This window comes from Nycticebus coucang, chromosome 11 (genome assembly GCF_027406575.1).
Source record: "Nycticebus coucang isolate mNycCou1 chromosome 11, mNycCou1.pri, whole genome shotgun sequence".
NCBI lineage: Eukaryota > Metazoa > Chordata > Mammalia > Primates > Lorisidae > Nycticebus > Nycticebus coucang.
In genome coordinates this window covers 9,099,049-9,123,439 of record NC_069790.1, presented here as the reverse complement: position 1 = coordinate 9,123,439, position 24,391 = coordinate 9,099,049, and the positions used below count along the sequence as shown (strand labels likewise).

The window sequence follows — 24,391 nt, the reverse complement described above, 5'->3', positions numbered from 1 at the left end:
GTCATCCCCTCTTCCCTGGTCTTAGGTCTATCAACAGTGTCAGTGTGCTTGGTCCTTGGAGTGCCCCATGTGACTTCTCATAGACTTCTCTCTCCTGGTTTGTGCCTCTGTCACTTATTAATGCCATGCCTTCTTTCCTTTGTAAGTAACACCCCTCAGCACTATGAGCAAAGTTTTTCTCAATGGGCCTAGGTTATGCTTTTTTTTTTTTTTTTTTCCAATTGTGAATTTCTATGCATTCCTGTCCTACTTCATATCCTCGGGTGATGTGGTAAACAATAAGTCATTGTTCTATTTTGCTGTCCTTATTTTTCCCCAGAAAGACTTTTGAATGGTAATGGGAAAAAATTATAAGTTCTACTCATGCGGTTATAGTTGTTTCCCTTCTCCTTCCAGTTTTGAATTTTTTTTATTACATTGCATACTTTCCTGTGGTTGATCTCCATCTGACTCCTGACAAACAACCCACCACTTTTATCCTTTTTCTCCCAGGAGTATTCCTCCCCATTCTGCAGAAAGCTCCTTGGGTCTAGTTTCTCTCTGTTTACAAATGCATAACAATGCCTCCTGAGTCATAGCTGCCCGTTACTCCCAATTTCCTCATCATTATTTTTTTCAGATGCCAAATCCACCAGCAGGTCTGTATTTGTACCTCAAGGCCCCTACCCTTATAAATCCCAAAGTGTGTGGCTATTCAGTGTTCATACCCGTTTTGAAAATAATCAGTAACCCTTATTCAGTTAAGTAATAACAAAGGAGTGAGGAGATCATTAGTCATGTTATTTATTCCATTATTCATATTAAAAAATAATTATCTTGGTCAGGTAAGGGCTAATTTATTAAAATTAAAGAATTTTGCCCTCAGTGAAGGTGAGTTGTATTTTTTCAAAAAAGTTTATATATATAATAATTCCATAATCATGAATACAAACATAACTTTATTATGTACTCAAAGGTATACAAATTATCTGGAACATTTTCCTGATATATAACACAATCTAATTTTCCCTGATTACTCAATCTCTATACAAGTATTATCGTAGTAATTTGGTCTTAGATGTCACCAGTGTATTAATAGCTTTCAAAAAGAAAATAACATCTTTAAAGATACACAACAACTGTAAAGCACACCCTTACTTCAAATATGTTAAAATGTAAGCCAATGTGTAGAATGAAGGCCTTCCAACAATATGCTTAATCTTTTCCACAGCACTTGTGGATTATTTCCTGACTGCCCAGAACTGCACTGGCAATTAGGCGCACTCAGGTTACTAACACAACCTAGATTCTGTTCTCAGAGAAGTGGAGGACACAAGGAAGTCAGTAAGAGATAAGCAAAATAAAATGTGTCCTGCAAAGACGTGGTTCAGTATCTTTTAAAGATTTTTGAGCACCATGACAAACTTTTGCTGGTAAAATGAATTTTTTTTTTAAGGTAACTTGTTCCCCTAGACTGACAGGGCAGAACAGAAAACTTGACAGATGAAAGCAATGATGCATGTCCTGAGCATGTCACCAGCATTTCCTGGGAGGTGAAAAGGTGAGCAGGCTGGGAGGAAGCCACTCCAAGGACCCTGAGGGTAGCACCTAAAGAAAGAGCCTCATGGGATGAAGAAGGTAAGACGACATTCTTTATCCCAGTGGGATGAAGCCAGTACTTTCCGTCCTCCCCAGAACTTGGTGAAATGACCACAACTCTCCTGGTTTCTCCTTCTCCTCCGGGGCTTCATCTCTGTATTTCTCTTTTCTCTCCTTTTTCTTCCCATCTCCACTCTTTTGTCTACCTGTGTTTCTCTTTTCTCTTTATCTCTCCAAATCAGTGGGGGTTTTGACCTTTTTTTCGTTTTTCTTCTTTTTTTATCTCATAGCACACTTACCTATAGTTAAACTTCCATGGAATACTTAAATTATGTTGACCAAATAAAAAAAGAATTACTTACTGTACTTTGAACTTCTTCCAAAAATAAATTAATGATCTTTTAAAATTTTGATGGCACACCTGTTGAAAATCACTGCTCCAGATGCACAGAAAGGCTGCCTTTCAAGGGCTTGGCCCAGACATGCTACACAGCATATGCACTAGTTTATGCATGAACAGAAGTAACTACCTCTGATACCTCAGTGGCTGCACTTATCCACTCTCTTGCCACTTGCTCCCAGATTCGCTGGCACAGGCTGGCTGAGTGGCTGGGTGCCTCAGCCAGCTGCAGACCTCTCCTGTCCTGACAAAATGTTATTTTTTTTTTATGTGCTTAAGGAAAGTAGATTTCTCAAGGTTCTTTGAAGGAGAAATCCTCATTCAATTAAAAATGCATCCCTCTAGGCCACTTTTTGAAGTTGCGCCCACTTCTGTTCTCAATTGAAAGGAGTAAGTTCCCCCCAATATGTCCCGCACCTCAGCAGCCTACTTGAAGGCAAAGGCAGCCCAGCATAAGCAGAAGCTCACCATGGACCTATGTCACCAAAGAGTTTAAATTCTAAAAACCCGTGAACTTTCCAACTTTCTCGATTTCAGACACAACACACTTTTTTTTGGAAGGGTTACTAGATAATGGCTATTAAACATAGTCTCCTGCAGACCCGATGCCCAACAGTGGCCCAGGAGATTATAACTGGTTTGGGGGAAAGTTATGCACAGATCAGATTAAGAGATATCTGTTCATTATGCACAGATCAAAAAGAAAGATATCTGTTCACGTATACATGTAACCACAGAAAACGGAGAGCATCCGTTAAGTTTCCACTGAACGTGTAATCTCAGCCATAGGCTGGGAAAGAGAGACAGGCACCCAGACAGAGATGGGGTGAAACTCCATGAGGTCCCTAAAGTAAAGGTTTCGTGGAATGAAGCTGCCCTGTGGTTCTGCTCACGGTGCTGACCCATAGGGTGACCTCAGGCACAATGTCCTACACACTGAGCAGATGAGTCAGACTCACTGGGCTGGGCAGGGCTCTGTCGGCCCAGACATGGGCTAACACCTTACTAGGATAGCTGGTAAGAGGCATTCCACAACCCTCTTGCTCTTCTACCCGTGTCTGAGAAGAGAAAAGGTCCTCCGTGCTCCTCCCACCAACATCACCCTCAGTTCCTGCCTCAAGACAACTGTTGCTGGAGGCGATTTTAATAATATGAATGCTCACCCAGAAAGCCCACGGAAAGGGCGTGAGCAATTAAGCCTGTTCATGACAGTGTACCGCAAGTAATAAGCCGCCTTGGCCTGAGCTCTGACGTGCTAATAATAGCATTCAGCCTGGCTCAGAGCTGCTGGGGACCACAGGATGACATCACCCAGACGGAAGCAGGCGGGACAGGCAAACTGCCGGCTCCCAAGACCAAGGACTCCGGCAGGAGCTGGAGAAGATCCAGGTGTACGTGGGGCCTACGGGCCCCACTCAGGTCTTCCCCTGCTATGGAGGGGGAGGGATGTGCTGGGAAGGTCTGGGATAGAGGCTGCATCCAATTTCGTCCTAATTAAAGTCATGAGGAAACTGTTGACTAGGGCTTACTCACAGCAAAAGGTCCGCAGAACAGTTTCCTGCGCTGTCCTCAGAGATCCGCCAAGCTTCCGTGCGGGGGGCTTCACATCCGGGCACCGAGGCAGGCGCTTCTGCACCTGCTGCGGAGTAGGGGCCTTCTCAGGGCCCCCAAGAGTTGTCAGGGTTGCAGAAATTTCCGGTTGCAGAAATCGGTTCTTGGTAACTAGCAGAGAGCATCTCTTCATAGCCTTGTCCTTGCACGGACAGAGAGCGCCTGCGCCCTAGTAAGCACTAGGTAAGGCAGAAATGTTTTCTGAGGAGCCTCTCTCAGTCCACCAGGTAACACAAGACTGCGCGTAATCAGGGAGATGTGGGAGTGTTGACACTACATTATGTTTGAAAGAAGAATCTCTCTCTAAACTGAATATACATATACATATATAAAAAGTTTCTGCGTAGACCAAGTAAGAGAGAGCTCTGCCACACTCCACCCCCTGACAGAAAGCAACTTCACTTTTATAGCATGGACAATAATGAGACTGCCTCCCACTTTCAGCTGTGATCAAGCTTAGGGTAAAATAATTCATATTGTTTTGAGTTTTAAGGGATTCATTTTGCTTTGGATTCACAAGCAAAATTAGCTGTCTTATGTATCAGGGCCCCTACTCAGAGTGAGTATGACACATTGGCCGGGGGCAAATGCTAGTTGATTTTATTGTTGTTATTATTACTACGACTATTAATACTCCTCTGAGCAGGGAAATGGACAATACTGGTGTTATTTTATTTTATTTTCAGAAAAGAGGTTGTTTAACAAGAACTTTAAAAAGTAAAAGACAACCTTTCCTTAGGCAGAGTGATGGGACATGCCCCTCAAAAAAAGAGAGACAGAGAGAGAAGAGGAAGCATTTGCATTCTTTCTAGCAGCCTATTCTCGTCATTTTATAAAGGATAAGGGATAGTAAGACCTGGCTGCACATTCCTGAAGCTCCAGGTATTCAGGAGATTGAGGCAGGAGGATCACTTGAGCCTAGGAGTTGCAGTCCAGCCTGACCTTATCTATAAAAAAAAGACAAGATATAAAAGGGGGAAGGAATGAGTTACTCAGGATCATTCAGGTTCAATAGCCACAATATGTTCAAAGAAATGCATTTCTAATGAAAGCGCGCTCCATGGAACAGCGTGGTGTAGAATCTGTCTTTAGATTCTGGGGCTGTGAGGCAGGTGATTCCAGTGGTCTCAGAGTCCCTGGTTTTATGGTCTCCTTGCAGACCAAGCATGGAAAGAAAGCACCACCAAAACCCCTGAGGCAGTTTTTCCCTATTCACACTGCACCTGATGCCTGCTCTGAGCTGGTGCAGAGTTCCTGGGAGACATACAAGGAGGCATCTGGAGATAATTATTGTTCAAGAAACCAACAAACTGATAGAAAAGCAACATATTGAAACAAGAAAAAGACCACACAGTCGTTAAACAAAACCTAGCGCATAATTGAAATTAGTTTTGAAATTGAGAGATGAGAATCTCAGAATAAATCCCACATCAAAGAAGGGGAGAAGTAAAACAGCATTCTGCAGGGGTGGAGAAGTTGCTGGGATCTTGAGTGTCATCCTGATACTAAGTACAAAAAGATCAGGCCTTCCTTGTGCACTGTTTTCTTCTCTTCCTCTTTCCACCATCCTGGCTCTAAGAAATCCTATTACAACTTGAAAATGGAGATATCTTAAGAATTAAATGATATTTGTTAGAGCTCTAATGTTTTCCTTAGTCCTCTTTATTTTTGTTTTTATTGTTGGGGATTTGTAGATGGTGCACAGAAGCAGGTTAGATAAGAACCTCTTATGTTGTGTCCTGCCCCGCCAAGGTGTACGACATCCCTTGACACCCCCCCCCACCTCTCCCTCCTTCCCTTTCTCGTAGTCCTCCTCTTTTAGAAAATATATACCCAAGTAGGGTAGTCAACAAAAAAATCCCACAGGTAATAACTATACAAAACTTAGTTACCAAGGAATATTATGGTTCCCTGCGTAGGGTAGTTCAAACATGCTAAAGCAAGAAATCTTATACAGGACGGCAGCTGTGCAGGAGAAGCCGTGGGAAGGGGGAAAGCAAATGCTAACTAACCCTAAAAGCTGTACACCCCAGGATGTGACAACCCCTCTCCAATTAGGAACATTGACAGGCATCTGTGAGAATAGCATGCTGAGCTAAGAGAAATTGCCAGAGGCTCCCAACTGTGCCGAAGAACACAGAAAACATGAAAGGGCTATGGGAAGATAAAATAGTGCTGGAACCTAAAATCTCTGGGGGCAGGGAGCCCACAAATAGTCTTTCACACACTCTGGATATAAACTGTTAGGAAATGAAGCTGGAGATATGGCGGATACAGAGGAGAGATATTCAGATTCTGGGTTCAGCAAAGGCAGAAAATAACAATTTTGCAAAATAGAGCACTTATAGTCAATTGCACCAGCTTACAAAGCAAAGTCCACAGAGCTCTGGACACCACAAAGGTACACAGGCAGGAGATCTCCAATAGGCTGGCTTATCTCTAGGAGATAGAGATGTTGCTACCAAACAGCCCATGGATCTGAGTACATCACAGAAATAATGGATTAGGCAGCACTGAAATTGTAAGGCTGGAAAAGAACTCTGTTCCCTCCCTGCTCGGACCCCCAGTTCCTCCACATTTTCTAGTAGTTCAAGAAAACCCATCTCATTTAAGCATGGGTAAAAAGATAAGATTACAGTCAAAACACACTCAAGTTTATCATAAGACAAACCTCATTTACTTAATTATTGTGTTAAGACATTTATTTTCTATTTTGAAGATTTTAGTCATACCCTTGCAATATGCTCCATAGGTGTGGTCCCATCGTTTACCTTCCCTCTATCAAACCTGCCCCCATCCCCTTCCACTTCACTCCTTCATCCTGGGCTATAGTTGTGATCTATCTTTCATAAGAAAGTGTGAGTAATTATAAATTGGTTTTGTAAAAGTACTGAGTACGTTGGATACAAATTGTATAAAAATATCAACACATCGTACCCCACAAATGCATAAATGAATTCATGATCTATGTGTATATGACTTAATAAAAGGGAAAAAATAAAAACTCAAACAATATTTAAAAAGATATAAACATTTCAAATAACATCTAATAGATAGTAAATGCACACTAGCAACAAATGACTTAGATACACTGTAAATTTTAAACTAATATTATGAAATGAATAAAAGTGAATTAAGTGAAAAAAAACTATGAGTGAACATTATAGTCAAAATAAACAAGTTCAGAAATATGCCTAGACCTGTGATTCACAAACATTAATGTGCATAGGAATAATTATGCAGTATTTTTAAAATCCAGGTTCTGATACTGTAAGTCTCAAGGGTAGGTCTGAGATTCTGTATTGCTAATAAGCTCCCAGGTGATGTGAATGCTGTTGGTTTGTGAATTCCATTTTGAGAAGGGTTTGTAGGAAGAACTGGCATACTATAACAACTATGGCCTGATACCTGCTTTTGAAAATAAAGGGTTTTTTTGTTTGTTTGTTTTTGCAGTTTTGGCTGGGGCTGGGTTTGAACCCGCCACCTCCAGCATATGGGGCCAGCGCCCTACTCCTTTGAGCCACAGGCGCTGCCCTAAAATTTAGTTTTAATGGGACACAGCTATATTTTTAAATATTGTCTGTGGTTGCTTTTGTTGTCCCAAAAGCAGAATTAGTCTTTGTAACAGAGACCTGATGGTTCTTTATAGAAAACATTACCAAAATCTGGTCAAGATAATAAGAGTATGTGAATAGAGAGATAAAGAACCACAGGAAAGAATTAGAAAAAAAAATTCAAAAATGAAGATTAAATTTAAAAATACTCAAAAGAAAATAAATATCAATTGTCATGGTGTTGTGGCCCCTAACGTCCTGTCCCCCTTGCCAGATGAAGGAAGTAGGCATGACATGGATTCGAAGTACAAGCTTGCAAGAGACGGGCTAACCTTAAGTGCAGGGTAGCCCTAAGCAATCTCCGCAATAGCTATTTATTGAGATGGTACATGACAGGTGACTGTATGCTTAAGGATTGCCATGGGCTCAGGCTCTCTCTCCCCGACTCCACAGGATGATTAAGCTTTAACACCTATGGATGAGTTGCCCAAAGGTCCGCTTCCAAGCTGCAAATCATCTGGCTCAGAGGCCCTCCAGCTCTTGACATCCTCTACATTTCCCCGCCTCTGGTGTATTCAAAGACATTTCTGGATAGGCAAGGGATAAAATTTGTTGTTGATTATTTCAGCCATTCTCCTCGCTAAGGAGCTTTTCTTCCTGCTAAGCAAAGAAACAAAAGGGCACATGAGTTAACAAAATCACACCAGCAGAACTAACCCAGGTTGTGAAAGAATTCCAGTTTTTGTGATTGTGTTACTCTAGCCAGACTAGGCATAAGGGGAGAAACGCCCTCTTTGTGCTAATCACCACCCAACTACGCACTTGGGGCCGACCTGTAGGGTCAGTGATGCTTCCATAGGAAGTATTAACCAACACCTGAAGTTAACAACAACAACAAGCATAGAATGTTAGGGGGGAAAGGGCTGTACCGATGAACTCAGACCCTTTCTAAGCTGAAGTCTGGGGGAGCAGTGTGATTTTAAAATGGGAATGGGTGGAAGGTAAAGATCAGGTGCCCAACTGAAACAGATATAAGCCCAACAAGTAAAATTCTCTCACCTTTGCCAATACCAGTATAACTGTAACCAGGAACAAAAAGTCTGTTATTTGAGGTCTTTGTTGTTCATGACTTCAATAGAGTCCAGAGGACGGGTTCTGAGCTTACCTGGGGCTTCCTATACAGCCCAGAATGATGGAACCCTGTATCAATCCTCCCTCTCCTAATAGGAGCTCTGACTGCTAATTAGGGAAAAAGGACGCTGACTGCTCCTAACCACTTCCTGCTGATGATGGACGGTGATATGGGGGAGGCAGTTAGGGGAGGTTGATCCAGGGTTTATTTATTATGAAATTACCCAGGCCTAAGAAATTAGGGTCCTTGGTACATCAATAGAAAAAGTTAGTGAAGGCAGACACCTTAAAGTGCTGGCAAGGTTTCTTGCTCGCGTCGAGGCTGAATCCAGAGGGACGGTAGCCACTGTTTCTCTTGTTGTTCTGTAATGACATGAACAAAACCTCGACCCCAATGTAGCACATAACCAGGTTTCCATTTGGACACATATGGCCCAACTTTCCACACTATGGCATTTAACATGGTTTGGATTGAACCCTTCTTTTAAAGCAACAACAAGCAGATTAGCCTTGTAAGATTCCATTCCTATATCAGCACATGCCCATATTTATTCTTCTAAGGGAGCATTTTGTGCTCTCAGAAGTTGTAAAGCCTTTCAACACTCAGAGAGTCAGCATTCTCAAATGCTAAAGTTTGGAAAAGCATGTCTTGGAGCTCTGGCTGGGCAACAGCTTTATTGACTGCAGTTTTTAATCAAGCTAAAAAGTTGATATAAGGTTCATTTCCCAATTGCATTATCTTAATGAAAGATTTAGAGATATCTCCAGGAGCCTGAACCTTTTCACAGGCTTGAAGCCTGCACAGCCTTGTCTGCACTATAGCTGTATCATCATACTGAAGTTGACTTGGAACCCCCAGCCACTGTGAGCTGTATCGATGTTATAGGAATTCCACTCTGCTGGTTTTGGTGACTCATCCAGTCAGCCTCCTCCTTCCACCAAGTTTTAAACTGTAAATACTGTCCAGATTCAGAAACAGTTATGGTTATCATGTCCCAGTCATAAGGAATAAGTCACTACTCTTGTGCAAGTCCTTGTAACAGACCTCTAGAAAACAGGGACTGCATGAAATACTGTGTTACAGCTTGTTTTAAATCTTTCAGAACCATAAAAGTGATCATATGGTGATCAAAACATTGGCCCCCTTGAGGGTACTGCAGTTCAGGAGGAATATCAGTAACTGTGACTGGAGAAAGCCCCAAAGTATCTTCACAATTAAAGTCACCAGTCTTACACCCCTCTACTAAAGCCTTCATAACAGAATTCACAGGTGGATCATCTACATAGGGAGGCCCTGAGGGCAATGTTGGGTGATCTATGTTAGCATTTCTAACTGTGAGACTGTTCAACGGGTTGTCCAACTGTTTGATCTGAGCTGCCATAATGGTCATTGGGGTATTTTCTTGCTTATTCATGTCTGTATCACATACTTCCTCCCCTGAGAAAGGGCCAGAAAAACCTTCCTATGCTCCTGGTTCCCAATTCTCCTCAGGTTCAGGTTCCCACTGAACTTCACTATTCTCCTCAATTTCAAATTCTGCTTGAACATCACCTTCTTCCTCAGTTTCTAATTCTTGAGTCTCCCCTAAGAGGAAGTTACCCATTGTTTTCCCTAAATATCTTTGCTTATTATTTACCAAAGGCCTCACTTATTCTGCGAGGTTTGATTCTGGATTGGCCCACTTGCTCTGAGTGGAGTTTCCCTTTGGGACTTCCTCCCACTGTCTACTGAAGGCTTCACTTACTTCTGAGTGTCCTTTTTTCCCCTTCAGTCCGTGTCCCAGGAATCCTGCTGACTGCACCATCGTGGAGCAAATATTTACATCTCTCCAAAATACATATATTGAAGTCCCAATTCCCAATGTGATGGTATTCAGAAATAGACTTTTGAGAGGAAATTAGAGATAAATTAGGTTATGAGGGTGGAACCTCTGAAGTAGGATTAGTGCCCTTATAAAAAGAAACACCAATCTCACTCGATCTCTCTCTTTTTCTCTTTCTCTGAATGATAACACAAGGAAGAGGTCCTGAAGGAAGCATACTTTTCTGACACCTTGATCTTACACTTCCCAGCCTCCAGAACTGTGAGAAATAAATTTTTGTTGTTTAAGCTACATGTTCTATGGGCATTTATTATGGCAGCCTGCACTAATTAAGACACTATGAGAAACATAGTACAAAAAGTACAGAATAAAAGAGAACTAATAGGTATATAACAGAGGTAAGGAAACTACAGATCACACATCAAATTACAGATCAATTCTAGTTTGTGGCCTGTTTTTATATAATTACTAATCATAGAATAATTTTCTATATTTTTTAAGTAATTGTAAAAAAAAAAAAAGAGGAAGAAGAAGAATGAGGAGAAGGAAGGAAGAGGAAGAAAGGAAGAGAGAAAGAAGAAAAACGGGGGAGAGAATATGTAGTATATAGCCTTAAAAGCTTAAAATACTTACAGAAAATATCTGCCTACCCTGAAATAGACACAAGAGACATCCAACAAGCCTATAATTGGTCACCCCGATGATGAAAATGAAAGCAATAGAGCATAAAAAGTCTTTAAAGATATAATTGAAGAAAATTTTTATGTATCTACATACTTGTATCTACAAGTTGATATATGATGAAGAGTACATTGTGTACCTACAAAATTTGGTGCAGTATGGTCACAGAGAGAAAGAGACTAGTAAACATTTTAGATGTGTGTGTATACATTATAGATATGTAGGCACATGAAATATTTTGGAATTTTTAATACCTCAAACATTTTGAATGTGTGTGAGTATGTGTGTGTGTGTGTGTTTATTTAATGGGAAAGAAACTTAATAACGGCACTGTTTTACCTTCTCAAGTGTCCTAGTAAGTTCATGCTACCAAAAAGCATAAGCAAAAAGGTAGCATCAAACTTCTAACAGCTCAACAGCAGTATTTTACAGCAGAATTATGCTAAGTATGTTAAAGGAAATAAAATATAACCATGAGTTTTAGCGTATGGCCAAAGTCTTTCATTCTTAAAGGCTATAAACTAAAGGGTCCAGGAATGAAATGAACTTAAAGACTACCTTTCCCATTAGCCCTTTCTATTAAACCTATTAGAGATTAAGCTTCAGAATAAAGAAATAACTGAAGAAATTTTGAGATAACATCTGAAGTAAAGATTGAGTATATTTAATTGTAAAATTAAGACTAACCTTTCAAGAAATGGGTTAGAAAATATATGTACTTCAGCTGCTCAGGAGGCTGAGGCAAGAGAATCGCGTAGGCCCAAGAGTTAGAGGTTGCTGTGAGTCGTGTGATGCCACGGCACTCTACCCGAGGGCGGTACAGTGAGACTCTGTCTCTACAAAAAAAAAAGAAAAGAAAATATATGTACTGGTAATATTGGATAAATTGACAATGCAAAAAGTAATACAATTAAGGAAAATAAAAGGATATGGGAAGAGTAGACTAATAAGAATAGGCTTATTGATTAACTCAACAGTATTACTAAAGTTAAGAAGAATTAGAAGCAGAGGAAAAGGTTGAATAACTTATTAAGTCTGCTGTTGCCCACAGTAGAAAAACAGTTGGGAGTCTGTAACAAAGGAAAAGCATTAGAATGTTATGAATGCATTGATTTAAAGGAATAAACTGTCATGTCTTGGGTTATACCAGATAAGGTTGGAGAGTAGGAAGTTTTGGAGAAGGTGATTCCAATATGACCTGGTATGGGAGTGGGAAAGTAATACAGGGAACAGAAAGACACCCATGCTGGGCATTTTCATTAATATGCTAATCCTGCAAACAATTTTGGCTCATTCCCAACTGGCGTCTTTTATAGATTATATAAAATATACCTAAAAGTTGACCTATAAAACTAGTAAGCAAGTTAGAGTACTTATCCATCTATTTCTATCCTTTCTTTACTGAGGGCTTTCCCAGGGCATATCAACATAATAGTTCTTCTGGCCTTCTCTGTGACTGTCCCTCTAGTCAGAGAAAGGCCTTATTAAGAGTAATAGGAGTCTACAAGAAGTATCCATCTATTTGTACAAAAACTGACAAAATCCCATACACAATACTTTCTAAATATAAAAAGAAATACCAAAAATATACATGTGGTAAATATTACTAGAGAATTATATTATTGGGGATATACTTCTACCTCTGAAAAGACAGAGTAGACATACTTTTACCTATTCCTCCTGCTAATGACAGCTAAAAAGACCTGGACACGATACATAAAAAGAAACATGAGAAGACCCTGAAGCAGGGAAGAAGACCAGCCTGGGATCTCCCAAGGAACAACACAGAAAGGAGTTTTCTGGGTTTCCTTTGTACCCATGTATCCTGGATTGGGTGCTAGAGAAGCTGGCAACTGAGAAATCCCAACAGAGGCAGCAAAAGGACCTGAAGAGTAGCCAGTCTGCTTCTTCCACTGAAGGGCGAAGAAAAGGTCATCCTAGAGAGACAGAAAACTTTTAGGCAAGAACCACTCTATTGTGTCCAAACACCGTAGGACAAACTGCATTCTACCCTCATCCCCACCAGAAAATGTTGAGTAGAAATGCTAGATACAATCTGGCCTGGTGTCAGAGAAAGCAGAGTGAAAGCAGGTCTTTCATACCTGACTAGTAGTGATGATGTACCTTCTCCCCCATAAAGTCAGTGAAAATACCATAGAGACTGGACTTCCACCTCCACTAGTGGTAAAGAAAGTAATGACCCTTGCCTGCAAGGATGATGTCAGAAGACTTTATTCACCACCATCCATAGTGTCTGTTGAAGCTATCTGGGGAACAATAATGGCATCCCTGCCTCTTCCAGCCTACACAGTATCATCACAGACCTGAGGAAAACAGAACTCCTACCTACAACTAAGAGTAACAAAGAGAACTTCATCCACGGGCAACTTCACCCCTATTGCGGGAAACAGGGCTCAAGTGGAAAACCTGGACTGCTACCTCAACCTAAAAGTATCAAGGCAATATTCCCCTTTTTTTCACTAGAGTGGTATAAGAGGAGACCTTCTGTGACCAAAGGTTTAAGATCCAGAGATTCAAAAGCTAATATCCAAACTAAGTAGGTATAAATTGATAATTACTAATCATAACAAGACCCAAGAAAATTACAACTTGAATAAGAGCCATCATCAACAAATACTGAAACCAAGATGACACAGGTGTTATAATTATCTGACAAAGATTTAAACATGTCTGTAATAAAAAAAATGCCTCGATGAGCAATTATAAATTGTCCTGAAACAAAGAAAAATAAATATCTGCAAACAGAAAAGTTTAATAATCAAAATAGCTCAAGGGCGGCGCCTATGGCTCAGTGAGTCGGGCACCAGCCCCATATGCCGAGGGTGGCGGGTTCAAACCCAGCCCCGGCCAAACTGCAACAAAAAAATAGCCGGGTGTTGTGGCGGGCGCCTGTAGTCCCAGCTGCTTGGGAGGCTGAGGCAAGAGAATCGCGTAAGCCCAAGAGTTAGAGGTTGCTGTGAGCCGTGTGACGCCATGGCACTCTACCCAAGGGTGGTATGGTGAGACTTTGTCTCTACAAAAAAAAAAAAAAAAAAAATCAAAATAGCTCAAAAGATGGTGTTAGAATTGAGAGGGCAAAGAAATAGTGAGCTTAAAGTTACTAAATGTTTACATCAGAGACAAAACAGACTTTAAAAAAAATGAACTCCTGTACCTATGTGGCTTTAACAAAATATCTGACATCAGATTGTGTCACCAAAATCCCCAAAGAAGAGAATATAACTAACAAAGTTTTTGAAAAACTATGGCTAAAAATGTCCTATATTTGACAAAAGACTTAAATTGGCATATGCAAGAAGAAAAGTGATCCCAAAATATGATAAATTCATAAAATCCACTGCAAGATGAATTATAATCTTCTAAAAACTAACGGCAAAGAAAAGATCTTGAAAGATGTCAGAGAGAAATGGGCTTCAATATTCACTGTTTGAATAGCAGTGAATAGGAGCAAATTTCTCATCAGAAACTAAGAAAGCTAGAAGGAAATGGCACAACAGTTTTCAAGTGCTTAAAGAAAAGAACTGTCAACCCACAATTATGTATCCACAAAAATATCCTTCAGAAATGAAGACAAAAACAAGAAACTCTCAGATGAAAAAAAAAAAAAAGAGAGAGAGAGAGAGAATTAGTCACCAGTGTACCTATCTTAATGGTTGAAGAAAATTCTCTCTAAAAGTGAAAGGAAATGAAAACAATTTTGGAACATCAGGAAGAAAAAAAAAAGGGAAAAAAATGCAGGTATATTGTCACCAAGGAAAAAAATCTGAGTACACTAATCTAGAGAATAACAGCTAAGGTCTGCTTATCCAGAACAGAAGCCATTGGAGCCCTAAGCTGGTAGGAACACCAATAGAGTAATTTGACCAGTTTCTGAAGGCTAATTATGAACTCAGCATGCTAGTGGGAAACTTAGATTCTGCATCTTAGAATATACCTACACACATTCGTTCATTTTAAATCCAGGAGCTCCAACAAATTTTCACGGTGAAGTGTCAAAGAAAATCCCAACATGACTTTGGCAGGGAGATTGGAAAAGAAACAACTATTATGAAAGCTCCATAAAATTGCTGGAGCTTTTCCTCATGAGAGAAAAGGATATTTGCCTGATTTCAGCCTGTTCTAGCTTTCCTGTCTTACCTAACTGGTGGGGGAGCAACACTTGTGGTACTAACAGCCCAAGGAAACAGACTCACTACAACATGGAGACTTCATCATCATATTACAGAAATTTTTCTTTCCCTCCAATGTTACAATACCATCAACAGAGTTCCAGAGTAATAACAGAACATCACAGCTGAGAGACACAGATTCTCCATAAGAAGTACTTAGAAAAGTCCAAAGAAATCAAGGGAAATTAAAAAAAAAAAAAGAAAAAACAACTTGGACAGTCATAGAATCTGCTGGCAAACACAGAAACAGCAAACATTAAACATATTCAATTTCTAGTAGATTTACATAAAACCTCACAATAACCTACTTACCTCAGTTCCTATAACCCAAGTTTCAAGTGTGGCTTTCATCAACAACAAAATTACAAGACAAATTAAAAGATAAGGGTAAAAAAGGAAACACAACCTAAAGAAACTAAGGAAGTGTCAGGACAAGACAAGATTAAAATATAATACAGATTTTTGAATTACCAGACAGAATTAAAAACATTTGTGGTTATATTTTAAAGGCTGTCATGGAAAGGGTAGATAACATGCAAAAACAGATGGGTAATATAATAGAGAGATAAAAACTCTAAGGTAGATACTAATCCACTACTGTCAACAGCTACTTTGAATATGAATGATCTATATACATAAATTAAAACATGGAAATTGTCAACAAGGATAAAAAAATATATAAAACAAGACCTAACTATGTTGCCTGCAAGAAATTTATTTTAAATATAAGGACTCAGATTAATGGTAAAGGGATAAAGAGAGACATCTAATTAAAAAAAAATAAAATAAAAGTTGGCCAGGCATTATGGCTCATGCCTGCAATTCTACCACATCTCTTGAGCTCAGGAATTTGAGACCAGCCTCAGCAAGAACCAGACTGCATCCATCTCTTCTGAAAATAGAAAAATTATCTGAGTGTTGTGGCAGGCACCTGTAGTCCCAACTCCAGAGGCTGAAGCAAGAGGATCACTTGAACCCAGGAGTTTGAGGTTGCTGTGAGCTAGGCTAACACTATGGCAACAGAGTAAAACTCTGTCTCAAAAACAAAAATTAAATAAAATAAAGTGATATTAACACTAATTTTAACACTAGCATTTTAATATTAATTTTTAAAACCCTAGAGTTACATTAACTTCAAATACTGTAGAACAAATAAAATTATCAGACATTAAAAGGGCAAATGGGTCTGTTCTCTGACCTGGCCCATGAGTCAGTCGACAGGGATACCTGGAGGAGGGAGTGAGAATGGGAAGGGGCAAGAGGCACGAAGAATGGAGACAAGACAGGAGTCTGATCAAGTCTCATTTATTACAATGTTCTTTCAGGGTATATAAGGGTAGGTGAAAGAGGAAGTTTGCGTTACCGGGTATCCAAGCAACCCGGCCGCAGCGGAAAATTCCCAACGGCAAGTTTTCAAGTTTCACTCACATGATTTATAAGAAGAGGCCTAGCGTTTGCAGGGAAATAGAAACTTAAGTCTGTTAGTATAGGAAATGGCGCTTGACCTACAAAATGGATGCTGTGGTGTCAGCCCTCCACAGGTCCCCCTTTTTTATAATATTTTTGAATGTACATTTTACTCTTAAAGTTTTGACCGAGAGGGCGGGGTGACTGTGTCTGTCTTAGGTTGGGATGGCCTTACCATCTCAGCTGATCCTCCTTATCCACACGGTAGCTATCTGACCGGGTTCCTATCTTAGCTTGGTAGGATAAGGAAAGTCTGAGATGAGGGTCCTCATTAACCGTCATTGACTAGCCAGTCCCCTAAGTGGTCATGGTTATATGTTCATCTTCTATAGCCAGTCTGTGATAATGAACCTGGAGGGGCTGCATTTTAATAGCATCAATTTGTTGTTTTATAAAGGCCATGACTTTGTTACAAAGAAAAGGTCCTAACAACAGTAATATTAGTAAGCCAAGGAGGGGCCCTAAAAATGGAAGGAGATAAGGTAGAAAGCCATTTAGCCCGTTCCAAAACGGGTTGTCCATAATTTTTCTTCTTCTTTCTTCTAGATTATCTTGTAATTTTTTTTTTATTTTGTCTCGAACAATTCCTGACTTATTTGCATAAAAGCAGCATTTTTCCTGTAATGCTAAGTAGATGCCTCCTTGGTTAGCCATTAGAAAATCTAAACCTCTTCTATTCTGTAGTACTACTTCAGCTAAGGAATCTAATTGATCTTTAAGATCTCTAACTGTGCCTGATAGGGCTTGTATATCTTCTGCCATAAGTTGAGATAGTTCAGTATATTTATGTACAGCAATGCCCATACCAGCGGTACCAGTGGCCATGCCAGCAGTGATTCCCAGAGTGGCCAAGAGAGGGAGAAATTGGACAGCCCTTCTAGAACGGCCAGATATATAATCAAAGGATGGTATAGGTAAAGATTCATTTCCATTGACTATATCTATATCGGGTAGTAAAAGGGCGATAGTACATAATCCTGTCCAATTAGTGGGCAGAACGGTATATGCCAAGTTATTGCCACAAACAAATACCGTGTCATTGGGAGCACATGGGGAATAAGTAATATTGATGATGTCAGTGCAATTGGTCAAAGAGAGTATGCCAATATCAATAGCATAACTGTCATTTCTATAAGGGGAGAAAATACAGGGTGCTTCGGAAAAAACAGGTTGTACTGGTGAAAGCATAATGGGCATGCAGTTATTAGATAATAATTCAATGGAATTAACATTGGATAGCAATAGGCATAGGTTGTCCTAAATGAAGGCATAACCAGCAATTTTGAGCCAAGGAAGTGTTGGATTGATTAAGTAACCTATGTGTGATGTCTAGCATTTTCAGGGTTTGGGGGTTCAGACTCGCATCCCTATTTTTGGGTAAAGCTATTGGATGGTAATTAGGTTTAGGAGACATGTGGTTTACAATGTTTTCCAGTTGCTTCTGGACTATTCTCTATCTTACCTGATCTTGGGGTCCACCTCCAACAGAGACATGCACAGGTGGAGTTTTATTCCAGCAAACTGTTTTTCCTATTGTATTGGGACAGCCATATTGGGAATATTTATTTGAGGTCCCCCAGACCTGAGGGACTGTGTCCCACTCGCCTCCAAATGTCCCCGAAAAATGTCTGGTCAAGATTGCTGTAAAATAGGTATTATTATCTGTACCAGTGCATAGTTGAACCTGCTCATAACAGGTATTATGTACAGATGGATGGAATTCTACACAAGGGCATGGTCCAGGCTTGTTATTAGAGATGGGGATAGTTTTAGCCTTTTTGCTACAGACCCATGCCTGTGTTCCATAAACACCTTGTCTCATTACTAATACTAAGTATTACTCTCACAAGGAGTACCAGTTAATTTTTGTAAGAGTGCTCGAGCCTCATGGGGATTACCGAAACCACCTTCATTTTTTTGTATCAGGAGAGAGATCCCCAGCAGTAGCCACATCCAGGTGCTCATAGTTACCTGCAAAGAAAAGGAAAGAAAGCCTTCTCAGGGGGTCTCTTACTCCCTGGATTTAGAGGTGATAATGTTATCTACTTGTTTGACCAGTCGTTCAGGTAACCATCGTGCTGCTTCCATCTCCTGTGAACATATGCATACAGCACCTCTACCCCAAATTAGAACTGGATCGGGGCCATGCCATTTATTATCTAATGGGTCTTTCCACAGGGCAGTAGCAAAATCCCATTTAGTATCTGGGTGCCAGAAGTGGTCTGCTGCAGACCGGCCACCTTGGTCCAGTGTGAAAAAATTAAAAATGAGTAATTAATGGGATAAGATATTTCTTGGGGACCCCTTAACAGGGTACCATTCCCCCTTCTTTATTTTTTCTAGAGTGTTTTTTAAGGGACAGGTGGGCATGTTCTACTATGCCTTATCCTTGTGGGTTATATGGTGCTCCAGTGATGTGTTTGATATTGAGATGTTTACAGAAGGTGTTAAATGCATGTCCTGTGTATCCTGGAGCATTATTAGTTTTAATTTGTTTAGGGGTGCCTAGTACAGCCATGGTGGCTAGTACATGGGCAATGACATGTTTGCCAGCTTCCCCTGACTGGCCAGTGGCATGAATAAATCCACTGAAGGTATCTATGGTTACATGAACATACTTGAGTTTTCCAAATTCAGGTAGGTGAGTAATATCCATTTGCCAGATGGCATTGGGTATGAGACCTCAAGGATTTACTCCTAGATGGGGAGTAGGGAGTAGAATTACACAAGAAGGGCATTGCTTTACGATGTGGCGGGCTTGTTCTCGGGTAATTTGAAACATGAGTCTAAGGTTGTGAGCGTTTAGATGATATAATTGGTGAGCAGCGGAGGCTAATGCGATCCAATCAGGCTCTGTGGTGGTTTGGGCAGTATAGACTGAGTGGCTCTGTCCGCTCTGTGGTTACCATCAATTAGGGGGCCAGGTAAATTGGAGTGAGCACTAAGGTGTCCAATGAAAAAGGGGAGGGTCCTTTGGTGTATAAGATTTTGGAGATGTAAGAAAAAGGTAGCGGTTTCTGATACATGCCTGATTTGCACTGCTGTCTCTATAAGGGAACTGAATGAGCTAAATAAGCACTATCAGTATAAATATTTAAAGCTCAATTGGGGAATGTGGAGAAAACTGCGATAACTACTTGAAGTTCTACAATTTGTGCAGAATTTGATTTTACCTGAAATTGTACAATCTCTGTATTAAAGGTGTAAGCTGCATGACCAGAAGAGGATCCATCTGTGAAAACTAATAAGGCATTGGGCAATGGGGAGGTTCTTGTGGGAAATACAAAGTCATGTGTACTAATGAATTGTAATAATTTATTGGGTGGATAATGATTGTCAAGTTTACCTGAATAAGAAGCATAAGCAACAGGTCAATGTTCTGTAGTTTGAAATAACCAATTAATTTGTGTCTGAGAATAAAGCTGTATAATGATATCTGGTTCTTTATCAAAGTAATTTTTACTATTTTCCCTTCCTATAATGATGATATCCGCGACAGCTTGATAATAGGGGTGAATAACCTTCGTGGGAGAAGCAGGTAAGTGGATCCACATTACAGGGGAAGTTTTCCAGAATACTGCTGTGGGTGTAAGAGAAGTTTTACAAATGATGTAGCTCAGGGGCTGAGTGTAATCTATGGCTGTAACAAATTGTGAAGAATAGCTTGTTGCACTAATGCTAAAGCCTGACGGCCTTCTTCTATTAATGTTCTAGGGGAATTGGGGTTGCTATTGCCCTGTAAAATAGCAAATAAAGGTTTTAAATTCCCCGTGGTTAGTTTCAAGTAAGGTCTAAGCCAGTTTATAACCCCTAAGAGCTTTTGAAAATCATTTAGTGTTTTTAATTTGTCCAATCTGATGGCAGCTTGAGTATTAGTAATGTCTGGGTCCAGTTAGGTGGAAACCAAGGTAAAGGTAGGGATCTTTTAGCTGAATTTTTTCCGGGGCTATTTGAAGTCCCTGGTTTGTGAGGGAGGATGATAAGTCACTGTAACATAGTAAAACCTGCTGAGCATTCTGTCCAGTGACAAGAATATCATCCATATAATGAATGATGTACATGGAGTTCCAGTGAAGCCTAGTTTCCTGAATAGCTGCGGCAACAAATTTTTGGCATAAGGTGGGGCTGTTGGCCATGCCCTGTGGTAAAACTTTCCATTAGAATCTTTTCATAGGTTCCTTGAGGTTGATAGAGGGGAGACTGAATGCAAATATTTTTTGATCTAATGGATGGAGTGGTATAGTGAAAAAACAGTTTTTAAGATCAATGATAATTTTATAGTAACCAAGAGGGATGGCCACAGGAGTGGGCAATCCTGGTTTCAATGCCCCCATGAGGACCATGGTGGAGTTTATAGCTCTCAAATCTTGTAATAGTCTCCATCGCCCTGATTTCTTTTTTATGACAAAGATTGGAGTGTTCCATGGGGAGTTGCTTTCCTCTATATGCCCAGCTTCTAGTTGTTCCTGCACTAACTGCTGAGCGTCCTCTAATTTTTCTTTTGAGAGGGGCCATTGATCAACCCATACAGGCTCGTCACTTTTCCAAGTGATCCCATCTACATGGCATGCAGGAATGTCAATAGCCCTTAAGATAAATTTCCTAGTCCTTTTTTGTCTGTTTTTCCGGTAATTTGTAAAGGGCTTGGAATGCCTGATTCATCTTTTCCTAATCCTTTTCCTGGTCGAAAACCCTGGGCAAGCATTTGCGCTGTCACTGCATCATTAGGGCTACACATTATGAGTCCCATATTGGACAAGAGATCTCGTCCCCAAAGGTTGACAGGGAGGCCAGGTATGACAAAAGGCTGTATGGTTCCCTGACTGCCATCTTTATCTTTCCAAGTAAGTATCTTGGTGCTTTTCTCAGGGTTTTGGCTTTGACTGATTCCTGTTAAATGATTTAAGGTTGGGGAAAGGGGCCACTGGCTGGGGCATAGTTCTTTGTTAATTATAGTGACATCAGCCCCAATGTCCATGAGGCCATGAAATTCCTTGCCATCCAGGCTTAGAGTGAGCATTGGTTTTGGGGGTGAGATAGGCTGAGCCCAGTAAACATTGGAGGAACCAAAGCCTCCCACGCCTCGGTGCTTTATTTTAATCTTATTATTAGTTGACAAGAAGGGTAATAGTAATAACTGGGCTATTCTTTGGCCATGTGGTATGGTGGAGATATTTCGGGGGGAAGCAGTCATTAATTTAATTTCCCCCTCATAATCATTGTCAATTACACCTGGGAAAATTTGGAGTCCTTGGGTGGCACTACTGCTGCATCCAATAATTAGCCCAAAGGTGTTTGGGGGTAGAGGACCAAACACACCTGTGGGTAAAATTTGCACTCCCATTTCAGGGGTTAGTACTGTGTGGGAGGTGAAACAGAGGTCCAATCCTGCACTTCCTGGGGTGGCTCTGCAGAGGTCTGAAACGGATTGCTGCTGGCTGGAACAAAGCTGACTGCCCCATAAACTTGTTTGGGTTTTGGGGCCTGGGGCTGGCCCCTCTCTCCATTTCCCTGCCGAGAGGGGAGGGGATTTCTTTGATTGTCTGTTTTAGATTTACACTCATTGGCCCAAAGACGGCCCCTATTACATTTGGAGCATAGGCCTGGAGGCTGGGGCCTCTTTGGATTAAGGGACCTCTCTTTTTTACAGTCTTTGGCAAAATGCCCTGGTTCTCCACAATTAAAACACCGACCCTTAGCTTTTTGAGCTAGGAAATCTTTAACAGTATAGCCCTGTAAAGCCGCGGCCATCGCCAAGCCTTGCTGGTATGCAGTGCCAATGTCAGAGCAAAGGCGAATATATCCCGATAGATCTGTTTTTTTTTTTTTTTTTTTTGTAAGGTCGGATAGCTGCCTGGCATGCCGCATTGGCATTTTCATAAGCCAATTGTTTGACAAAGTCCATACCAGCTTCTGCGTTACCAAAAATCCTGCCTGCACCTGTCAAAAGTCTGTGGACAAACTCTGAAAACAGCTCATCAGGGCCCTGCTTTACTGTGGTGAGGGAAGAGCTAAAATCCCCTTTCACTGGGAGTTTTCTCCAAGCCCTGGTTCCCGTGGCTTGGATTTGCGCATACAGACCCAGATCATATTGCATTTGAGCATCTGTACTAGCAAAATGCTCCTCGCCAAGAAGCATATCATAAGTCCAGCCATTTCCCACCTGAGCATTTCTTTTAGCAGTGTCTTTGCAAAATTCAGCATATTCAGATGTTCATAATAGGTAATTTCCCCCAGATAAGGCAGCCCTGGCTAGGGTATACCAGTCACCAGGGGTGAGCCATTTCTCTGCTTCTGATTCTAGTATAGCTAGTGTATAGGGAGCGGTGGGTCCATATTGGGCCACTGCCGTTTTTAATTCCTTAACCACCTGAAAATCAAATCCACTGTGATGTCTCCATGCTTGACCCTGATTGTCCATGGTCTCCATGACCGGGAATGTCTCTGTTCTCTCCTGGTTAACAGGGGGCCTCCTCATGACTATACCCCTAATGGGAGATTGGGATATGGGGCCAGCGGATTCGTGTTCTCGAGGCCTCTGCTCCTTGTAGTCCAATTTGCCTGTTTCAAGCTTTTCTAATTCACTGATTAGCTCCTGATGTTCCCTCTCGAGTTTTATTTGTTCTTGTAAATGTGCAATTTTGTTCTCTAGATCCCTTTTTGGGTCTATAGCGGCCATTGCCACAGGCGGCGCAGAGGGCACTGCGCTATATGGGGGAGGCCGTTTTCCAAGTGGGGGCCAATCTGGATTATGATACTTGGCCATCTCCTCCCTTAACTCATTCCATTCCTCATCTGAAAGCTTATCATCAGGGTCTATTTTGAACACTTTCAAGTCTGGGTAGAGCCTTCATTTTGGCTCTGGGACTTTGACCTTAGGCTGTGTTACTTTCGGTTTGTTCTCGGGCTTAACTTTCGGCTGGACAGCAGGAGCCTTTTGTTCCTCTCCGTTTGGTTCCTTATCACTCTCTAGTGAGATAAGATCTTCTTGCTCATTAAGCTGACAGCTAGGAGGAGTGCTCCCAGCAGCCCCGAGATCCTGGGACAGATCTTGGGATTTAATATCCTTTTCTTTGTGGTGATGTCACAGTTCTTCTCCCTTTTTTATGACATCCGCAACCGTGGGACAAACACTGTGACAACTAATAATATCATTAATGAGATTCCAATAGGAGAAAGCAGTGACTGGTATTTTTTCAGGTCCAAATGTCTGATAAAAATCATTTAAAGCATCACCTACTCTTTTCCATCTTTTCTCGTCTATGGTTCCTTCTTGAGGAAACCAAGGACAGACTTCTTTTAAGAAGTCAAAAAATTGAAATAGCTGTTTAATTTTGACCTTTACTCCTCGTGTCTTGAGTGCATCTCTTAACTGTTCCACAAATAACTCATGCTGACTGACTTCTTGTCCCACGATTACTACTACTCACCGAGATCCTCGTTCCAACACAGCAGGCTACTACGCGGTCAGGTCCCCGTGTTTCCAGCTCCAGTAGCTTCTTCACCATTTTCCCTCATATCCAGGTCCCTATGCGGGCACCACGTGACCTTGCCCACGGGTCAGTCAACAGGGATACCTGGAGGAGGGGGTGAGAATGGGCAGGGGCAAGAGGCATGAAGAATGGAGACAAGACAGGAGTCTGATCAAGTCTCATTTATTACAATGTTCTCTCAGGGTATATAAGGGTAGGTGAAAGAGGAAGTTTGCGTCATCAGGTATCCAAGCAACCCGGCTGCAGTGGAAAATTCCCAATGGCAAGTTTCCAAGTTTCGCTCACATGATTTACAAGAAGAGGCCTAGCATTTGCAGGGAAATAGAAACTTAAGTCTGTTAGTATAGGAAATGGCGCTTGACCTACAAAATGGATGCTGTGGTGTCAGCTCTCCACAGTTCTCCAGGAAGACATAACAATATTTAATGTGTATACACATAAACCTGACAAAACATATGAGACA

General features: G+C 41.0%; 1 protein-coding gene across 14 annotated transcripts; it reads right to left on the bottom strand.

The window, feature by feature from the left end:
- Positions 1-986: 986 nt before the first annotated feature.
- On the bottom strand, positions 987-24,072 carry LOC128560062 (syncytin-2-like). 14 transcript variants are annotated; one of them, XR_008372870.1, is made up of 6 exons: positions 23,866-24,072; positions 18,334-18,406; positions 11,466-11,614; positions 7,476-10,158; positions 4,446-4,536; positions 987-3,768 (listed from the first exon to the last, which is right to left on the bottom strand). XR_008372870.1 is itself a non-coding variant. In XM_053553542.1 (3 exons), the coding sequence occupies exon 3, from the start codon at positions 17,630-17,632 to the stop codon at positions 16,733-16,735; it is 900 nt and encodes a 299-aa protein (XP_053409517.1). In that variant the 5' UTR covers positions 17,633-18,076; positions 18,334-18,406; positions 23,866-24,072; the 3' UTR covers positions 16,147-16,732. The 14 variants fall into 13 exon arrangements, 3 of the variants coding, with proteins under 3 accessions (XP_053409517.1, XP_053409518.1, XP_053409516.1); XR_008372876.1 differs by having other exon boundaries at positions 987-4,536; positions 7,476-7,803; positions 8,560-10,158; XR_008372877.1 differs by having other exon boundaries at positions 987-4,536; positions 7,476-7,800; positions 8,560-10,158.
- Between the last annotated feature and the right edge of the window lie 319 nt (positions 24,073-24,391).